This window comes from Amphiura filiformis, chromosome 10 (genome assembly GCF_039555335.1).
Source record: "Amphiura filiformis chromosome 10, Afil_fr2py, whole genome shotgun sequence".
Classification (NCBI taxonomy): Eukaryota; Metazoa; Echinodermata; class Ophiuroidea; order Amphilepidida; family Amphiuridae; genus Amphiura; species Amphiura filiformis.
The window spans coordinates 10,759,967-10,780,005 of NC_092637.1; the positions used below are offsets into that span (position 1 = coordinate 10,759,967).

Consider the following 20,039-nt stretch of genomic DNA (forward strand, 5'->3'; position numbering starts at 1 on the left):
TGCCTATAAATTATAATGATATACGTTTTATTCTCGTCTCTCAGATTAATGATGCTCTTGACACAGATGATTTCTCTGACATGGATTATTTTGTTAACATTATGTGTGCTAGTGACTTTGATATTATTAAAATAGTTGCAGAGTATGTTAGATCAGCTTCTAATGTTCGCGCTATATTGATGAAAACCTGTAATTCATTTCACGTGAAGTGTGTTCTGTAAAACTTTTGTTTTGATATGTATGCTAATTTTCTTGTCATATGACGCGATGACGTCAACCGCTCTTCCGCTTTATATGTAAATATTTAAACCCGGAAGTACTTGTTTACCTCATTAGTTTGTTAATATTTTTTTCTTTTGCTCATGATAACATAAGTATTTTTGTAACTTGTTTTATTTAAAACACTTGTATTATATGTTTCTGTATGTGTGCTTGTTGATAATAACCTGTTTGTTGGGTTTTTAAACATCAATAAATTTGACCAATAGGTCAAGCTAATCTGTAAATCTGTATCTAATTTTGTATTGTTGGGAATCCCCTGTTCTCAAGATTGTTCAGTGTATTGCACCATTAAGGGAATCACAGAGGTAAAGTGAATATGACATCATTTTAGGAATTTTACCAAGTGAATGTGACAGAATGGTCTTTTAATAGATTATAGGTTTTTGTGAGTATAAAAGGTGAAAGCAATTTAGTTTGCTCTTAACAGAATATGAAGAAAGTTTGTAGCCTCTATATGTATTGGCGCCGTGCTTCAAACATAGGTGCATTTTGAACCAGTTTATATGATGTGCTATTTTAGTACAAAAACGAAGAAAATTTAGAGTACATGAAGATGCTCCTCCTGTTTGTAATTTCTAAAAATTTAAATTGACTTGCAGAACAAAAATTCAACTAACCTTGAATTTTCGATGTGTATTACACATCCTCATCAGAAGTCCTGTAAAGTTGTCTGTTTAAACTTTTAGAAATTGTTTATCAGCAGCACGTATGAACTTACATTCGAGCTTTTTTTGTACTACTACTACTAGTACTACTACTACTACTACTACTACTACTACTACTACTACTACTACTACTACTACTACTACTACTACTACTACTACTACTACTACTACTACTACTACTACTACTACTACTACTACTACTACTACTACTACTACTACTACTACTACTACTACTACTACTGCTACTGCTACTATTACTAATACAACTGGACTATAACAGCATTAATCCGATGACTTTTTTAACACTTTTGAACGGTTTTGTTTTAAGAAAACTCCCAAATGGATAACTTACCATTATTTTGCACTGTAAAATTGTAGAATGATTTAGGTGTCAGTTCTATTATTGTTACATTTCGCTCATCAGGGTTGACTGTAATCGTGTTCATCCAATCATCAGACCCGACTATCTTATATTTGATGGTAAATCCCGAGATTAGGGCGTTGTGTTCTTTTTTCCAATCCCAGAATATGATGCTAGAATCCGTAGTGGCTCTTAACTTCCCCCTAGTTACCACACCTGTACCGGAGAATAATAATTGAGAAATAGTAAAAAAGGAAGAAAGAAGAAGATAACAAAGAATAAAAAGGAGAGCAAAATAAGATTAGACAAAGAAAGAGAAAAGGAAGAAACAAAAACGAAGAGGAAAAAGGGAAGAGCAATTGGCAAGAGGAAGAATGTAGAAAGGAGGCGGGATAAAGGAGTAAAGCAGACGAAGAAATACAAGAAAAGCAAGTATAAACAAGTACAAACCATACTCACACACGAAATATTCTGTCATGCACATGATATAATTACCACAGTATACTGTCTACTGATCATATAATTTAAATTGGTATTATATAGGTTAATTGAAGCATAATTCAGCGACACACTTTAAACAGTTTTTTCAATTGTGCTCAAGTTATAGCCCTCGGTTTATTTAAATACACCACAAAGATCGAGGTATTAGAAACGCACAATTAAATAATGATTAAACTCATCAGTTAAATGTATATTCAATAATACCAGGGAAAGTGTAAAAATAATCGTTTATAAATTCTCTAAAAATGAAGATTAAGTCACTAAATTGTGGGATAGGCTTTTACGACGGAAATTCATAACAATTAGTGGATTTTTTAGCGGGTTCGCCGTCGGACAAGTTTAGAACTGTCAAGCTTTCGTCAGGAGTAGCTCTGACTTCTTCAGAACAAAGTACCTAAGAATGAGACCTGTAGACCGCCCCTTGTCTACTGATGACTCTGAAAAGAGTCGTTCACTGAAGACTGCCCCTTGTCAACAGAGAAGGGGCAGTCAGAGCCACCAAGACTTACAAATTCAGCAGATATGCGAGATCTGCTTGTCTCTGTAGACAAGGGGCAGTATTCAGCAAACGGCTCTTTTCAGAGCCACCAAAACCTTTATATTAGCAGATAGGCGAGATCTGCTAGTTCTCTGTAGACAAGGGGCAGTCTTCAGTGAACGGCTCTTTTCAGAGCCACCAAAACCCTTAATATTAGCAGATAGGCGAGATCTGCTTGTTCTTTGTTGACAAGGGGCAGTCTTCAGTGAACGACTCATCAGTAGACAAGGGGCGGTCTACATGTCTCATTCTTAGGTACTTTGTCCTGAAGAAGTCAGAGCTACTCCTGACGAAAGCTTGACAGTTCTAAACTTGTCCGACGGCGAACCCGCTAAAAATATTTTCGACCCAAGATAGGGGATCATCGTAAAAATAATTTAGCCACGATAGGGGGTCATAATAAATTGACTCCGGTCACCGACATATATATTTGGGAATCCCCCACCCCCTTCCGCAGAAAACGCTAGTCCCCTTAGGTGGCTTGAGAAGTGCCTTTTAACACAAATCTCCGCATACATAAATATCAGCTATAATTGTTTACACCCAAAATAGGGGGGGGTAATATAATTTTCAATGGTTGGTGACGCAAAATTTTCGCGCGCTGCGCGCGCATTAGTAATTTTTATATTTCACAATCAAAATTTGCATACAATCTATAGCTGTAGGAGGAAAGGAAGGGGGGGGGGGGTTAAAAACATTTTCGTCCCAAGATAGGGGGGATCGTAAAATTTTTTAGCCACGAAAGGGGGACATAAAAAAATTGACTCCGGTCACCGTCATCTATATTTGGAAATCCCCCACCCCCATCCGAAGAAAACGCCATAAGTGGCTTGAGAAGTGGCTTTTAACACAAATCTCCGCATACGTAAATATCAGCTAGTGACAAAATTTATTTACTATCCAGGAATTGGACCAAGGATCGGATCGCAGATTTTTGTTTTTACATAATATTTTTAAAAATCGATCTTCACCGGAATTACGGCTTAATATGAAACAAAAGAAAAAAAATTAGTTCGATGTTTCGATCGACCATAATAATCTTATTATTCATGAAATCAATTAAAAGACTATTGTTAATTGTGATAACATATGAATATTTGCCTGCATTGACAATGGCTAAAATAAATTCAGCATTAATTCTACATAATACGTTGTTAGTTCATTGATAACACACGGCTGTTTGATGTGATCATTTATTAGTTTTTCAAACAAAACATCATGTACAACCCAATTTTAGGCTTAAACAGCTAAAAGCGATATCATGCTAATGTATACAGATGCTTTTGAATCATTTTCAACTTTAAATTTGCCCTCTTTTACCAAATTATTCACTTTTACAGCATTTTTTAAAGCTTTTTGGATATAAAATGTATCTATTTATGACAAAATTGGTGGCGCTATTTAGTTACTGAAAATTACTCTTTCAAGCTTTTAATACATACAATTTATATTATTTTTTGATGAAATATGTTTATAAAATTTCTTTGCTGCTTGTTTCACCTATTCCATCTGTTTTAAAGGCAGTATTGATCACCTAACCTTTCAAATTAATATAATATGATTTAGGATAAATAGCGCCATCTATAGTTTGTATTTAGTTAATAATGAAGCCAATTCTATATACATCAAACAACCGTGAACAAGCTTCGAATCCGCATCGACGGTCGATCCAAAGATCGAACAAATTTGTTTCTGGTGCCTATAACCGAAATATCGAGTTTAAATACCACTTATTTCCTCAGCAATCTCCTCACTCTTTCCGTGGGAAAACACGCCATTTTTGTAGGGGTGTACAACCCCCACTTTTTAAGACATTTGCAGATGATCTTACTAATACCCTCCTTGATTGGTTAAAAATTGGACACAATAATTCATTTTGGCCAATCGACAGGTAGTTCTCATGGGGTTAAGACACCACTTTTGCTATACATACTTCCGTCTTCGACACTGCAGTCGTCACCAGCAAATCCACGTTTACAAATGCACACACCATTCACAATTCTACCATTCTTGCACTCCAATGTGCTACCAGTCACTACAATTAAGTTAGATGAAAGAAAAGTGAATATTACTTTTGCACACAACTCAGGAGCAAATAGTCAAACCACAAATGAACATCTTGTTTCCAAACGTTTTATGATTTTATATCACATGACATTTAAACGTGTTCTTTAGAACGTTTGGTTTTGCTAACAGTATTATGAATTTATACCTTATTTACTTTTCTAATGTAACAAGATACATATTTGGTGCATACCCACCAATATGAACCTCGCGCCAATCGGGCCGTCTTCACGTACCAGAGGTAAAGTTTGACATATCGCACGACTCTGGGATATTTGGTTAAAAAGATAGAGGGTTAAGTGCACAAAGTACAAAAAAGCAACTATATCTCATTAACCAATGATCGTATAGATGCGCGACCGCTGACTTTTTTGCTCCTTATGACCAGAGGAAAAGAGGAAAAGTTTGACATATCGCACGACCCTGTGGTATATTTGGTTAACAAGATATAGGGTTAAATGTACAAAGTAGAAAAAGTGACTATATCTCATTAACCAATGATCCTACAGAAATGCGACCACTGACTTTTTTGTTCCTTATGACCAGAGGAAAAGTTTGACATATCGCACGACTCTGTGGTATATTTGGTTAAAAATATAGAGGGTTAATTGCACAAAGTAGAAAAAAGTGACTATATCTCATTAACCAATGATCCTACAGATATGCGACCACTGACTTTTTGTTCCTTATGACCAGAAGAAAAGTTTGACATATCGCACGACTCTGTGGTATTTGGTTAACAAGATAGAGGGTTAAATGCACAAAGTAGAAAAAGTGACTATATCTCAAAAACAAAAGATCCTACAGAGATGAGAGCACAGACCTTTTTGTTCCTTATGACCAGAAGAAAAGTTTGACATATCGCACGACTCTGTGGTATATTTGGTTAAAAAGATAGAGGGTTAAATGCACAAAGTAGAACAAAGTGACATATCACACGATTCTCTATGATGATTGGTTAAAAAGAGAGCAAAGTTCACAAAAGTACAAAAAGTGTCTATATCTCTTTAACCAATAATCCTACAGAAATGCGACAACTGTCCGTTGGTTCCTGATGATCAGAGTAAACGTTGGAGAATCGCACGAATTAGATAATAACTATTTAATAGAGCTATTTTATGACTGTTAGGCCTATGTGACTATTTTTGCATTTTTCTCACAAAGTAATAACACACTGGTAAGGAACTGCATTGGCTTCCTGTCGTCCAATGAATTGTTGTTTAACTTGTGTTGATTGTATATAAATGTAATAATGATAGGCCCATTGCTCCGTCATATTTATCTGAACTTCTTTCAAATTATGTTCCCACTCGTACTCTTCGATCTGGAAACATGCAACTTCTTCAAGAAACAAAATAAGAGCACATGAGTCATTTGAAATTGCAGTTCCACATCTATGGAATGAACTGCATATATATTTTAGAACTGCTAAAAATGTAACTATGTTTAAAAATCGTCCAATTGTTGCAACACGGATTTTAGATTTTGTAACACCATGAACACGGAGAAATCGTGGCTTTAGCTATAGGCCGAATAAAGACTTATACAGTGGAAGGGTATAAATATTTAATATATTATTAATAATTATTATCTAATTCAAATTAGGCCTTCTTTAATATAAGCCTCGTGACCACTCTATTGGATTCAGATTGTTTTACTAGGTTTGGATTTTTTTTGTCTTCACTATAGGCCAAGATATAAAAAAATAGAAAGCTATGCGAGCGCTATCCATGTTGGCCAGCTGTGTTCAAATATAAAGTACGGACGAAGCCTTGACTAAAAAATATCGGGGAAATTAAAAAAAAGGGGAAATCAAAAAAATAAAGGAGAAATTAAAAAAGGGGAAATTATTTCGCCAAAAAATGCATATTCATCAAAAATTTTAACTTTGTCCGATCGGGCCCAAATTTGGTGGGTGGCATCCTTGATACAAGGGGAATATAATGCGCGAAATAAAATCGAGGTCAACCAAGGTCAAAGGTCATTACGGAGGGGTCAAATTTCAAACTTTGTCCGATCGGGCTCAAATTTGGTGGGTGGAATTCTTGATACGAGGGGAATATATGCCCGAAATAAAATTGAGGTCAAGCGAGGTCAAAGGTCATTACGGAGGGGTCAAATTTCAAGCTTTGTCCGATCGGGCTCAAACTTGGTGGGTGGAATCCTTGATATGAGGGGAACACGTAAAACTTAAAATTGAGGTCATCCGAGGTCAAAGGTCATCCAGGAGCTACATTTTAAACTTCATCTGATTTGGCTTAAAATTGGTGAAAGTAAGTATAAAAACAATAAAGTATTATTTAAAAAAAAATAATATCAATTCAAGCAAAATCGCATGGGTGTTTCAAGCAAATCCCGCGAGCAATACCCTCGAAGTCAACGTTTGTCGCCATTGTCATGCACGTGTTCATCATATCATCTTATCCGATATACAATGTACAGATTACTCACACCATATTGGACTGCAATAGAGGCTATGAACGATGATTCCGTGTTTTTCTTTTTAGCATGTTACCAAGTAGGCCTACTATACTATTGGGGAAAACGGGGATGCAAAAAAGGGGAAATTAAAAAGGAAATTAAAAATTAAAAAAGGAAGTTAAAAAAGGGAAATTAAAAAAAGCAAATTAAAAAAGGGAAATTAAAAAAGGAAATTAAAAAAGGGAAATTAAAAAAGGAAATTTAAAAAAGGAAAATTAAAAAAGGGAAATTAAAAAAAAGGTGAATTAAAAAAGGAAATTAAAAAAGGAAATTAAAAAAGGAAATTAAAAAAAGAAATTAAAAAGGGAAATTAAAAAGGGACATTTAAAAAGGGAAATTAAAAAAGGGAAATTAAAAAGGGGAAATTAAAAAAGGAATTTAAAAAAATCGGGGAATCAAATAAAAAAATGGGGAATTAAAAGAAGTCGGGGAATCAGATAAAAAAAAGGATAAAAAGGGGAATTGGCGGAGATGGTACACCGTACTGAAGCTATAGGCGTATTTATAACAGCTGCGGTAAAGTATATTCAACACATATTTTATACTATTACTAAGTTGTACAATAAACTCATTCAGAAAACTCCGATTTTTTTGTATTTGTTCAAAAAAAATTTCCATTCTCTGATAGGTAATTAAAACCCTACATATTTAATCAAAATCTAATCCAGAACTAAAACCCACCACCCTCCAGCTACAACTACTACTCTACTACCAAATGTGTCGACCATTAATCTAATCGAGAAATGATTCCCATAATAAAAACCAGTTTTGGCTAAATAAACTGGTGCTTAGATTCAATGTTCAAAATACTGCAAAACACTTAAATTCGCGAGGTATTTAATTTCGCGAGGACCTGAAACTCGCGACATTAAATCCCCCTCGAAATATAAAGTTTACATTGAAACTAACAGTAAATCTTCTGGATTCGTGACTTTAAAACCCTCCAAAAATCCTGCTTTTTCTCAATTCGCGAAATAAAGTACCCGCAAAATTTAAGTGTTTTACAGTAGTTAAGTTGTTAGCTTTAATTTAGTTTTACCTACCGACACATGTAGTACCATCTCCGCTGTACCCACTATTGCATGCGCATGAGAAGAAACCAATGGTATTCGTACATGTAGCATCGCTATGACAGTTGTGTTCGCCATTTGTGCACTCATCAAGATCTGTTAAAATATTATAATTAAACTTGTAATGTAGTTTAGTTTCACCAACTGGGATTAAACAGTCCCTTTCTCGGCATAACTACGAACCATTATGAGTTAATTTGAAACAAAAGAAATTCGAGAACTTTTCTAGATATATATTTAAACATTCAGACATGATCTAAAATGAAACACAATTGAGAATACCAAGGTATCATGTTCGTATTAGCTGCTAGATGATTATAATCTCAATTTTATATGTAACCTAAATATCAGTTTGGGTTAAATACACCGGTGGCTTACATGTAATGTTCAATTGCACCACCCTGCTTCTTCATTTACTTATAACTTTTTTAATTTAATACCTCAAAACATTATTAAATTGTTGTCCAATTAAATGAAGGCGAACTTTCTAGACTTGCTACAGATTTGATAGTATTGAAACTGAGTACAGCTCTTTACTTCTTACAAATAATTCATTTTTTTTTACTTCAAAATGAAACAACACCACCCTAAAGTGGGGACCATACTACAAATCACTACGAGTTAAATAAATTAGGGGCTTAGATTTTTTAAATGTTCAAACTAGAGATATGTCTGTTAGTTTTGATTGAGTTTTACCATAAAATTAAGTATTCGACAAATGATGCCTATGCAGGAAATCCATTTGGGGCAAACAAGCTGTTGGCTTAGATTTATTGTTTAGTTTAGATGTATTTTTTAGCTTTGATTAATTTCCACCTACCAATACACGCAGCACCATCTCCGCTGTACCCACTTTTGCATGTACATGAGAAAGAACCAATGGTATTAGTACATGTAGCATCGTCATGACAGTTGTGTTCGCCATTTGTACACTCATTGATATCTGTTAAAATATCAAAAAATATTAATAAATCCATGTTTAGCTATCACTAAATAAATAATGCGAAGCAGCCCACTTTTTGGCGAATATCTTCTAAATATTTAGAAATGATTTACAGTGAAACACATAATACCAAGATGCCGTGCTCTTATTAGATGCTATACGATAGAAAATCGCATCGTTTTAATATTATCCATAAATATCAGTTTGAATTAAATAAACTAGTGGCTCCGTCAAAATAGGCGTGTTTTATATTTATTTTAAATTCAGTACCATCTCCGCTACACATACTTACGTAAGTATGCACATGAGAAGGTACTGATGATACTAGTAAATATAGAATTGATATTACAGTTGTGTTCGACATTTATGCAAATCAGTTTAGGTCAAATAAACTGGTGGGTTATATTAAATGTTCAATACATTTTGTTTATTTTTACTATTTTGCATTGATTCATTTTTACTTACCAATACACGCAGCACCATCTTTGCTATACCCATTATTGCATGCACATGAGAAAGAACCAATGGTATTGGTACATGTAGCATTGACATGACAGTTGTCTTCGCCATTTGTACACTCATTGACATCTGTTAAAATATCATAAAACATCATTAAAATCTACGAGTGGATATTCATACTTAGTGGTAGATAAAATGATTAAAGAGTTTAACTTCAACACTACATTATTTTTCGCTCACCTGGAACGTTTTCACTAGTTCGACTAGCGTCTTCAGCAGATGGTGATGCTGTGATGATATCTTGTCTACAATCGGGATATCCCTCACGTCAATCATATGACGTCTTCAGTGAATATTCAAGATATTTTGTTTATTTTTGTTATTAATATTGCTTTGCTTTGATTCATTTTCACCTACCATCACACGCAGCACCATCTCCGCTATACCCATTATTGCATGCACATGAGAAAGAACCAATGGTATTGGTGCATGTAGCATCATTATGACAGTTGTGTTCACCATTTGTACACTCATTGGTGTCTGTTAAAATATCATAAAATATATATCATCGAAACAGTTTTTACTATCACTAAATAAATAATGCGAAGCAGCCCACTTTCCTGGGCATATCTTTTAAATATTTAGATATGATTTAGAATGAAACACGTAATACCTAGATGTCGGGCTCCTATTAAATGCTATACGATAGAAAATTGCACCAATTTTATAGTAACCCTAAATATCAGTGGGTCCGTCAAAATAGGCGTGTTTTATATTTAGTATTAATTCAGTACCATCTCCGCTACACACTCTTACGTAATATGCACATGAAAAGGTACTGATGATATTGGTAAATATAGAATTGATATAACAGTTGTGTTCGACATTCTGCAAATCAGTTTGGGTCAAATAAACTGGTGGGTTATATTAAATGTTCAAGACATTTGTTTATTTTTATTATTTTTGCTTTGGTTCATTTTCACCTACCAATACACGCAGCACCATCTCCGCTATACCCATTATTGCATGCACATGAGAAAGAACCAATGATATTGGTACATGTAGCATCGACATGACAGTTGTGTTCGCTATTTGTACACTCATTGACATCTGTCAAAAAATATCATAAAATATTATTAAAACGATGTTTTACTATCACTAAATAAATAATGCGAAGCAGGCCACATTCCTGGGAATATCTTCTAAATATTTAGAAATGATTTACAATGAAACACATAATACTAGATGTTGCGCTGCTATTAAATGCTATATATTATATAGTATATCGTATCATTTTGGCGTTTAAATAATCTAAATCAGACGTTCCATTCCAGAGATATGACCTATCGAGTGTCACGGTTTTATATACATTGTATGGCTGCTAGAAAAGTTTTGCAGATTTTCCACGTCCGAAATCAACGTAAAGATATCATTGAAAATGCACAACATTTGTCCATTTTTGCATTATGTTAAAGACAGTCAAGAATAATAAACATACGAAGGGAAGTCTAATTATTATTATGATTCTTTTTGTTTGTAACAAATCATTGTAATAAAGGTACAGCGATGTGTTAAAAAATGACTACATTTATACGCGATGTCCATACGCAGAGATTAAACAACAGAGCAGTGTTTTTAAAGAAAAATATCCGAATTTTTAAGTTGCAGCTATTTGTATTGATTTGAAGTCAGCGCGAAAATAAATGGAGGGTTTACGTGCCACAATGCTTGCGTAATAACCATTGATCGCTGTAAACTGCTACTTTTAATTTCGGGTATTTTTCTTTAATATTGAACGACATTTGACAAATGGGGTATCACATTGCGCGTAAATGAATCATCAATCTTTCTATATAGAAATATTGTGGAAACAATTATTAGTTCTGAAGCTATAGGCGTATTTATAACAGCTACGTTACTTCTTGTGCAGACTTTGTTATAACGGTAAAGTATATTCAACACGTATTTTATACTAATACTAAGTGGCACAATAAACTAATTCAGAAAACCCCGATTTTTTGTACATGTTCAAACTGTTTTTCCATTCTCTGATATAAAGTAACCCTAAATATTTAATCAAAATCTGATCCAGAACTAAAACCCACCATCCTCCAGCTACAACTGCTACTTTACTACCAAATGTGTCGACCATTAATCTAATCGAGAAATGATTCCCATAATAAAAACCAGTTTTGGCTAAATAAACTGGTGCTTAGATTCAATGTTCAAAATAGTTAAGTTGTTAGCTTTAATTTAGTTCTACCTACCGACACATGTAGTACCATCTCCGTTATACCCACTATTGCATGCGCATGAGAAGGAACCAATGGTATTCGTACACGTAGCATCGCTATGACAGTTGTCTTCGCCATTTGTGCACTCATCAATATCTGTTAAAATATAAAAATTAAACTTGTAATGTAGTTTAGTTTCACCAACTGGGATTAAACAGTCCCTTTCTCGGCATAACTACCAACCATTATGAATTGATTTGAAACAAAAGAAATTCGAGAACTTTTCTAGATATATCTTTAAACATTCAGACATGGTATCATGTTCGTATTAGCTGCTAGATTATTGTAATCTCATATTTATATGTAACCTAAATATCAGTTTGGGTTAAATACACCGGTGGCTTACATTTAATGTTCAATTGCACCACCCTGCTTCTTCATTTACTTAATATCTTTTTTAATTTAATACCTCAAAACATTATTAAATTGTTGTCCAATTAAATGAAGGCGAACTTTCTAGGCTTGCTACAGATTTGATAGTATTAAAACTGAGTAAAGCTCTTTACTTCTTACAAATAATTCATTTTTTTACTTCAAAATGAAACAACACCACCCTAAAGTGGGGACCATACTACAAATCACTATGAGTTAAATAAATTAGTGGCTTAGATTTTTTGAATGTTCAAACTAGAGATATGTCTGTTAGTTTTGATTAAGTTTTACCTACCAACACATGCAGTACCGTCTCCCCTATACCCATTATTGCATGCACATGAGAAGGAACCAATAGTATTAGTACATGTAGCATCGTCATGACAGTTGTGCTCACCAGTGCACTCATTTATATCTGTTAAGATTTCGATATCATAAATCAAATTGAAAAGTAGTTTAATTTCACCAAAGAACTGGGATGGAGCAGTACTCCTTTCTAGACAAAACTTCCAACCATTTTGTAATTATTTGAAACGAAACAAAATATTGAATACCTACGTATCGTTCTCGTAGTAGCTGCTACATGATTGTGAATCTCCTAATCGTTGGCATTATAATAAAGCGAAATAGTACATATTAATTGTAATTCAATATATTTTGAAAGGCCAGGTCTCTAGCAAAAACAACATCATATCATTGGCAAGCTAATATTATGAGGACAATGAAAATGACTCCTTTTTTGAGAAAATAAGGCGTTTAAAATTGATTTGAATGAATGAATGAATGAATGAATATTCCCTAAAAACCAACTTAAGCGGTTAGTTCCTTCGAACGAGACAGGTTTGGCCTAGAAAAACGGCGACGTCATGAAATGAGATGTGCCCGCTGTGAGAAAAGGGACTATAAACGCTCTCAATGGACAGAACGTATACTGTTGTTGTTCGCAGAAAAAAAATTCCAAATTAAGTATTACAAATTTCATGGCTTTTTAAACATATGGATAAAATCAGCCGCTTCTTTTTTTATATATTGGACAATTGTGATATTACAATTCATATGTATATATCAATATCATGAGAAATATTAGGCCTAAAAATAAATACATAATTTGTGCTTAGAATTTCATCTGAGACTACCATATAAACCACAGACTCATGTATCTGATTTCCCTGTATACTGCACTGCTATAGTTTCAGTTGGATGAAATATTACAAAGCAAACGTATAGTAACAATTACTGTGTGGGCTTTGTTCCCGAAAGAGAACAATACTGTGCATATTGTTATGCAGCATTGTTATGGTAAGTGATAGTACAACTCACACACGTGTCAAAGTGATTGTAATTGTATGATGAGAGCACGATAAAGTGCCCGCTTCATTTACCTACGTCATCAGTCAAACGGGGGAAGAACACGTACGCTTCAAACGGGGGAAGAACACGTACGAGGCTGAACTTTACCCACACAATTTCTCCTTTTTCAGGAGAAATACGCACAAAAAAATTGCAACAAGTGTCAACTTGTAGCGTCTTCAGCAGATGGTGATGCTGTGATGATATCTTGTCTACAATCGGGATATCCCTCACGTCAATCATATGACGTCTTCAGTGAATATTGAAGATGTTTTTTTTAATTTTTTTTATTAATATTGTTTTGCTTTGATTCATTTTCACCTACCATCACACACAGCACCATCTCCGCTATATCCATCATTGCATGCACATGAGAAAGAACCATTGGTATTGGTACATGTAGCATCATTATGACAGTTGTGTTCACCATTTATACACTCATTGGTGTCTGTTAAAATAACATAATATATAATTATATTTCATCGAAATGATTTAGAATGACACACATAATACATAGATGTCGGACTCCTATTAGATGCTATACGATAGAAAATTGCACCGGTTTTATAGTAACCCTAAATATCAGTGGGTCCGTCAAAATAGGCGTGTTTTATATTTAGTATTAATTCAGTACCATCTCCGCTACACACTCTTACGTAATATGCACATGAAAAGGTACTGATGATATTGGTAAATATAGAATTGATATAACAGTTGTGTTCGACATTCTGCAAATCAGTTTGGGTCAAATAAACTGGTGGGTTGTATTAAATGTTCAAGACATTTTGTTTATTTTTATTATTTTTGCTTTGGTTCATTTTCACCTACCAATACACGCAGCACCATCTCCGCTATACCCATTATTGCATGCACATGAGAAAGAACCAATGGTATTGGTACATGTAGCATCGACATGACAGTTGTGTTCGCTATTTGTACACTCATTGATATCTGTTAAAATATCATAAAATATTATTAAAACCATGTTTTACTATCACTAAATAAATAATGCGAAGCAGGCCACATTCCTGGGAATATCTTCTAAATATTTAGAAATGATTTACAATGAAACACATAATACTAGATGTTGCGCTGCTATTAAATGCTATATCATAGTAAATCGCATCATTTTGGCGTTTAAATAATCTAAATCAGACGTTCCATTCCAGAGATATGACCTATCGAGTGTCACGGTTTTATATACATTGTATGGCTGCTAGAAAAGTTTTGAAGATTTTCCACGTCCGAAATCAACGTAAATATATCATTGAAAATGCACAACATTTGTCCATTTTGCAATATGTTAAAGACAGTCAAGAATAATAAACATACGAAGGGAAGTCTAATTATTATTATGATTCTTTTTGTTTGTAACAAAACATTGTAATAAAGTTACAGCGATGTGTTAAAACTACATTGACTACATTTATACGCGATGTCCATACGCAGAGATTGCCCATTCAAATGCGTGTGATACTTTGCGTAGAAAAATGACATTGCGATATCATATTTTGGACGTGGAATAAAGCCAAGTTGAAATATGCAGATTTTACCTCATGTCGAAGTTCTTGCAACGCGCCCAATATTCAGGACGAAAAAGTCTCATTTTGAGGAAGTAAAGTCATGATATATGGATGCAATGATCCTTAATCTACCAAAATATATATTTTTAGGCAAATCAAGTTGAAGCAGCATGTTACCCTTGGTTTTTAATCAAAATCAAGTAAAAACGAACGTTAAAACGTACAGTCCACGTGCTGCATATGGAACATCGCAACCTCTCTAATTACAGAAAGTGCAACTTTTAAGGTACTTTTTCTAATGTATTTATTGACTAGCGTTAAATTATGAATATATCATTTTGGAATTATGTAATATAATGAGTCATTCTTTCATTCATTCATTCATTCATTCATTCATTCATTCATTCATTCATTCATTCATTCATTCATTCACTCAATCACTCATTCACTCACTCAATCATTCATCTTATCCATCTTATCATAAAGGCGTTTAAGAAAAAGACTACATAATTATACCAATTAAAGTGTCCAGTGGTTGGGTACTAATTATATTTGACACCCTACATGCTGAGTCAAAAAGAAGTAAACTCATGTTTGAGGGGCTGTAACTAGAAATCTGTAACGAATCTGCTAAAAATGAAAATATCACTGAAAAGAGCAAATCCTACTTGTCTAAATAAAAAAAGAATTGTTGCAATTGCTCACAGCAAACTCAAGTTATACTCATTCGAATACAACTACCCATTTTTGTAGCTGCACACGGTTTCACTTTCCAAGTAGAGGCCTATACCTATTATATTGTTTCGTAAGGCGCGATATTCAAATGCAAATACTATTCCTACATGTTAAAGGGCTCTTTTCAATATGAATTTTATCCAATTGCACTACATTTTAATAAAACGGGCCAAATGACAACATGGCACCACAAAGTACCGCACGGGAGCGCAAGCTTCTGTCGAAGAAGTATCGTGAAACTAAGACTCCCACTGAAGTTCAGAGTCTTTTTCGTCTCCAATTTCCTACAGCTAACCGGGTTTTATGTAAGGGAGCAGTATATAAGAATGTAAACAAGCTCAATGTGCATGGGACAATAAGGAACAGACAGACGGAACAGGCAGACCACGAACTCCTAGATCACAAGTGAACATTGCTAGAGTTAGACATGCGTTACAGCAAGACCAAAGATCAGCTCAATCCTTTACCTAGCATTCCCAATCAAGCTTCTGCCGGATCGTTCGTAAAGACTTGAATTGGTATCCCTACAAACTATAGTACCATCGTGGACTTTGTTGAATATTAATTAAAAGCAAAAGTTGTCTTTTCAACAATATATCCTGTTAGCACTTTGCTGATTCGTCGAAATTGAAATGTATGAAAATCAATCAGCCGTGTGCAGCTACAAAAATGGGTGGTTGTATTCAAATGAGTATAACTTTAGTTTGCTGGGAGCAATTGCAACAATTCTTCTTTTTATATAGACGTGTAGAATTTGCTCTTTCCAGTGGTATTTTTTATTTTTAGCAGATTCCTTGTAGATCTCGAGTTACAGCCCCTCAAACAAGAGTTTACTTCTTTTTGACTCAGCCTGTATTTGGAACTAACGATAGGGCATCTTCTCATCAAAGCTCCACATTAGTTGACTTACCTTCACATAAATATTCTATCTCCAGATATTTGAAAGTCCCTCGACAAGGATCACCAAATACATCATTGTGTGCGTGGATGTCACATTTTGTGAGCCCCTCGCATCGTTGAACAACATCCAGTGAATTGTCGGCAGCACAGTTAACTGTTCGGATGGGTCCATCGGTACACACATCGGATGCTTGACGGCCATATAATGCATAAGAAACAAAAATCCTTTGACCAGCGGGACATTCAAGGTGAAAGGTTCTACTTTCACAGACATAGTTATCTAAAAAAGAGAAACGATAAACGAAATTTTTTTTGAGCCCACTACCCCTCTAACAGTGATCTAGAGGGTCTATCCTAATACCACATGGTATTAGACATTGGTTGACAAGGGTGTTGAACTCAATCCTTGAGGCTAGTAACCATGGTAACTGAGTCATTGTAATCTATAGGTAAAGAATTTAGCTATGCTATATCACTACTTTTTTATCGTCAAACTAGTTAGTTAAACTCTAATGCTCGATTAAGTTCGGACACACTGTGCTTCGATAAAACCTTAGCACCAACTAAGCACTTTGTCTTACACAGGCTGGTCCGCAACGTTACTACCTGAAGTCGATTTCAGGTACTAACGTATCACTATGCTTCAAATCACTTATTTATTGTAAAATCAGTGAAGAATAGATTAGATTTGAAAATGGCAATTTAACACAAATTACTATGAACCTGATCCGTGAACTGTGTCTTTTATAAAGACTCTTCTTGTTACAGTTTAGGCCATATAAAATTAATATTTTGGTTCTCGTCCAGAGGATTTTCATGAATTGATGAGGGAGGGAGGTGTTTTTTGTTTTGTTTTTTTTTTCAATGTAAAATCAGCATTGTCAGTAGTTTTTGGTCTTTTCCAACAGTGCTTGAGGAAACGAAGAGGCACTTTTTTTTTTTCAAATGTGAGATTCTGAGGGATAAACCCCCTAGAGTACCACAAAAAGTGATCCTTGTTCTCTAATAAACTTATTTATATGTATGAAAAATTTATAAATCATTCCAAAATCTAGAATAATTGAAAAATCTAAAAAAAAAATATATATATCTGACAAATCCCAGAAATTGAGGAGGGAGGGGATGAGAACCAAAACATTAATTTTATACGGCCTTATGGCCAAGTGAAATAGTTTCAATTCAATTTGAATCATAGTTTACTTACCATTACAGTTGATACCATCGCCAATATATCCAGTGTTACAAGCACATGTGAATGAGCCAACGGTATTGGTACATGTCGCGTTGGTATGGCAATTGTCTGTATTACTTGAACATTCATCTTCGTCTGTACATAAACCATACACATTGATATTGTCAACTGACATGACAGTTAGGTGGGTCATGTTCCCTCATAATTCTTCAGATTCATTGGTATCCCACTGCTGAAGGTAAACGTTCCATCTCATGGTAGCGTGCTCTTGAGGAGAGGGTTATAGACATGACTTAATGGGGGGAGGGGGGGCTTATATAACGAGCAAACATACCATACTAAATTATATAGCCATAGTTTGAGAAAAAAATGTGTATAATTACGTCTTACTGCCTGGTTACCATGCAAACGAAGCTATGCCTCTGTTTGGCCAAACACGGGAATGAACATAAACGGATAAAAAAGTCCGAGCAAAATACAATTCTTTTATCTTTCACCCTGTTTACCCAAATTGATTCTTGCCGTATTTCTTAGGGCTTTAAAACGCATCGTTCTTCCGTAATATTATATCCTCAAATGAAGTTGAGGTGCCTGGGTTTTAAAATTTATTGTTTCTCGCCTTTACGAAGTTGATTATCATCATGGAAGAATGAATTGCAATGAAATGTCCGAATTCATTTACCCGGTATTTTTTTCTGGGGCACCCTGTATGCCAAACCTATATTATTTGAAGCAAAATGTGCTGCCGACATGTCAAGTAACACCATGAAGATGGCCGTACTATTGTCCAGAGACTGCCGAATATCATTCGTCACCTTAGTTCAGTCTCTATACTATGGTGCCTCCTATATGCATATAGATATTTCTCACCAAGATGGCTGGTCTCAACATGGTCGGTTACCTGACATGTCGAAGCTTTTTCGACGATTTTGGACAGGAATGTTATATTCGCCACAGGTCGATAACTTTTCAAGGAGTTTTGATCCAAGATAGGTTTCTTTATTACATGTGTTATAACAGAACGCTTTTAAGCCATGATGTTGGAAGTGATGAGTTCACAATTTATCTTCTAATCTAAACTTATCTAATTAATCTAATCTAATCTAATCTAATCTAATCTAATCTAATCTAATCTAATCTGATCTAATCTATCTAATCTAATATTATCTAATTTAATTTAATCTAATCTAATCTATTCTAATCTAATCTAATCTAATCTAAATATCAAGTTTGAACTCAATATCACTTGTTGATGATTTGTTGGAGCAGAAATAATAATCAATGGGTTTCGCTTTGTGCTTATTTTTTTCGTTAAAAATTCCCTGTAATAGCCATGTGCACCTGTAAAGAATCTATTAGGGAGATTAAATAGATTATATAGGGACTTTATTCCCAAAATGGTAAATGTCTGTATTTTTTTATTGACCGGGGATATCCCACACACCATCCCGCTTGGCTCTATACCACCGTTGATGACAACAAGATGTCAACGTTAATCAGTCTCTGTTTCAGATATAGCTTCATCAAAGATAAGACATAATGCGTCAGAGACGTACAAATACTGCTTATTAAAGTACTGCCTAAGATCTCTAACTTAGATTAGATTAATTAGATAAGTTTAGATTAGAAGATAAATTAGATTAGATTAGATTAGATTAGATTAGATTAGATTAGATTAGATTAGATTAGATTAGATAAGATAAGATAAGATAAGATAAGATAAGATTAGACTAGATTAGATTATGTTACATAAGATTCGATTCGATTAAATAGATTATATAAGATTCGATTCGACTAGATTAGATTAGATACATTAGATTAGATTAGAATATATTAGATTAGATTAGATTAGATTAGATCAGATTAGATTAGATTAGATTAGATTAGTTATTTCCTTTGATTTGTAACAAAAAATCTGGTGAAACCTAGAAATTACCTGATGCTGTTCCTGGAGGGTCATCACCACCTTGTCCTGCTGCTTGAAGCCAATATTGAGAGCTCGACAACAGGAATCCCAGTATAATAGAGCGTAATAATCCACCCATCGTAATGGGAATTATGCTAAAACAAAATGAACGTATGAATGAGTTACTCACTTTTACCATAGGATTATGATACTTAGTTACATCCTTCTGAAAGTTAATTTATCATTTTGGCTCTTCAATATTAACTCATTTACATACTTTGTACCACTACAATAAGATCCATATAATATTCACACTGCTGGTGACAATTTTGATAACGATAACAAATTGTCATAAATATCACCTAAAATATTAAAATAGACAATAAAATATATATTTCAAAAG

At 34.2% G+C, this 20,039-nt stretch overlaps 1 protein-coding gene across 2 annotated transcripts in view; it reads right to left on the reverse strand.

Moving 5' to 3' along the window:
- The window catches only part of LOC140162487 (uncharacterized), a 142,071-nt gene extending 122,285 nt beyond the window's left edge, over positions 1–19,786 (reverse strand). The window contains exons 1-14 of one of the 2 annotated variants that reach the window (XM_072185727.1): positions 19,667–19,786; positions 17,743–17,865; positions 16,549–16,818; positions 14,209–14,331; positions 13,706–13,828; positions 12,326–12,445; positions 11,632–11,754; positions 10,352–10,474; positions 9,782–9,904; positions 9,371–9,493; positions 8,783–8,905; positions 7,936–8,058; positions 4,281–4,382; positions 1,300–1,524 (exon numbers count right to left, since the gene is read on the reverse strand). In XM_072185727.1, coding sequence (XP_072041828.1) covers positions 1,300–1,524; positions 4,281–4,382; positions 7,936–8,058; positions 8,783–8,905; positions 9,371–9,493; positions 9,782–9,904; positions 10,352–10,474; positions 11,632–11,754; positions 12,326–12,445; positions 13,706–13,828; positions 14,209–14,331; positions 16,549–16,818; positions 17,743–17,865; positions 19,667–19,775 — 1,933 coding nt within the window. In that variant the 5' untranslated portion in view covers positions 19,776–19,786. The remainder of the gene's footprint in view (positions 1–1,299; positions 1,525–4,280; positions 4,383–7,935; positions 8,059–8,782; positions 8,906–9,370; positions 9,494–9,781; positions 9,905–10,351; positions 10,475–11,631; positions 11,755–12,325; positions 12,446–13,705; positions 13,829–14,208; positions 14,332–16,548; positions 16,819–17,742; positions 17,866–19,666) is intronic. The other variant, XM_072185728.1, reaches the window with a different exon arrangement.
- Between the last annotated feature and the right edge of the window lie 253 nt (positions 19,787–20,039).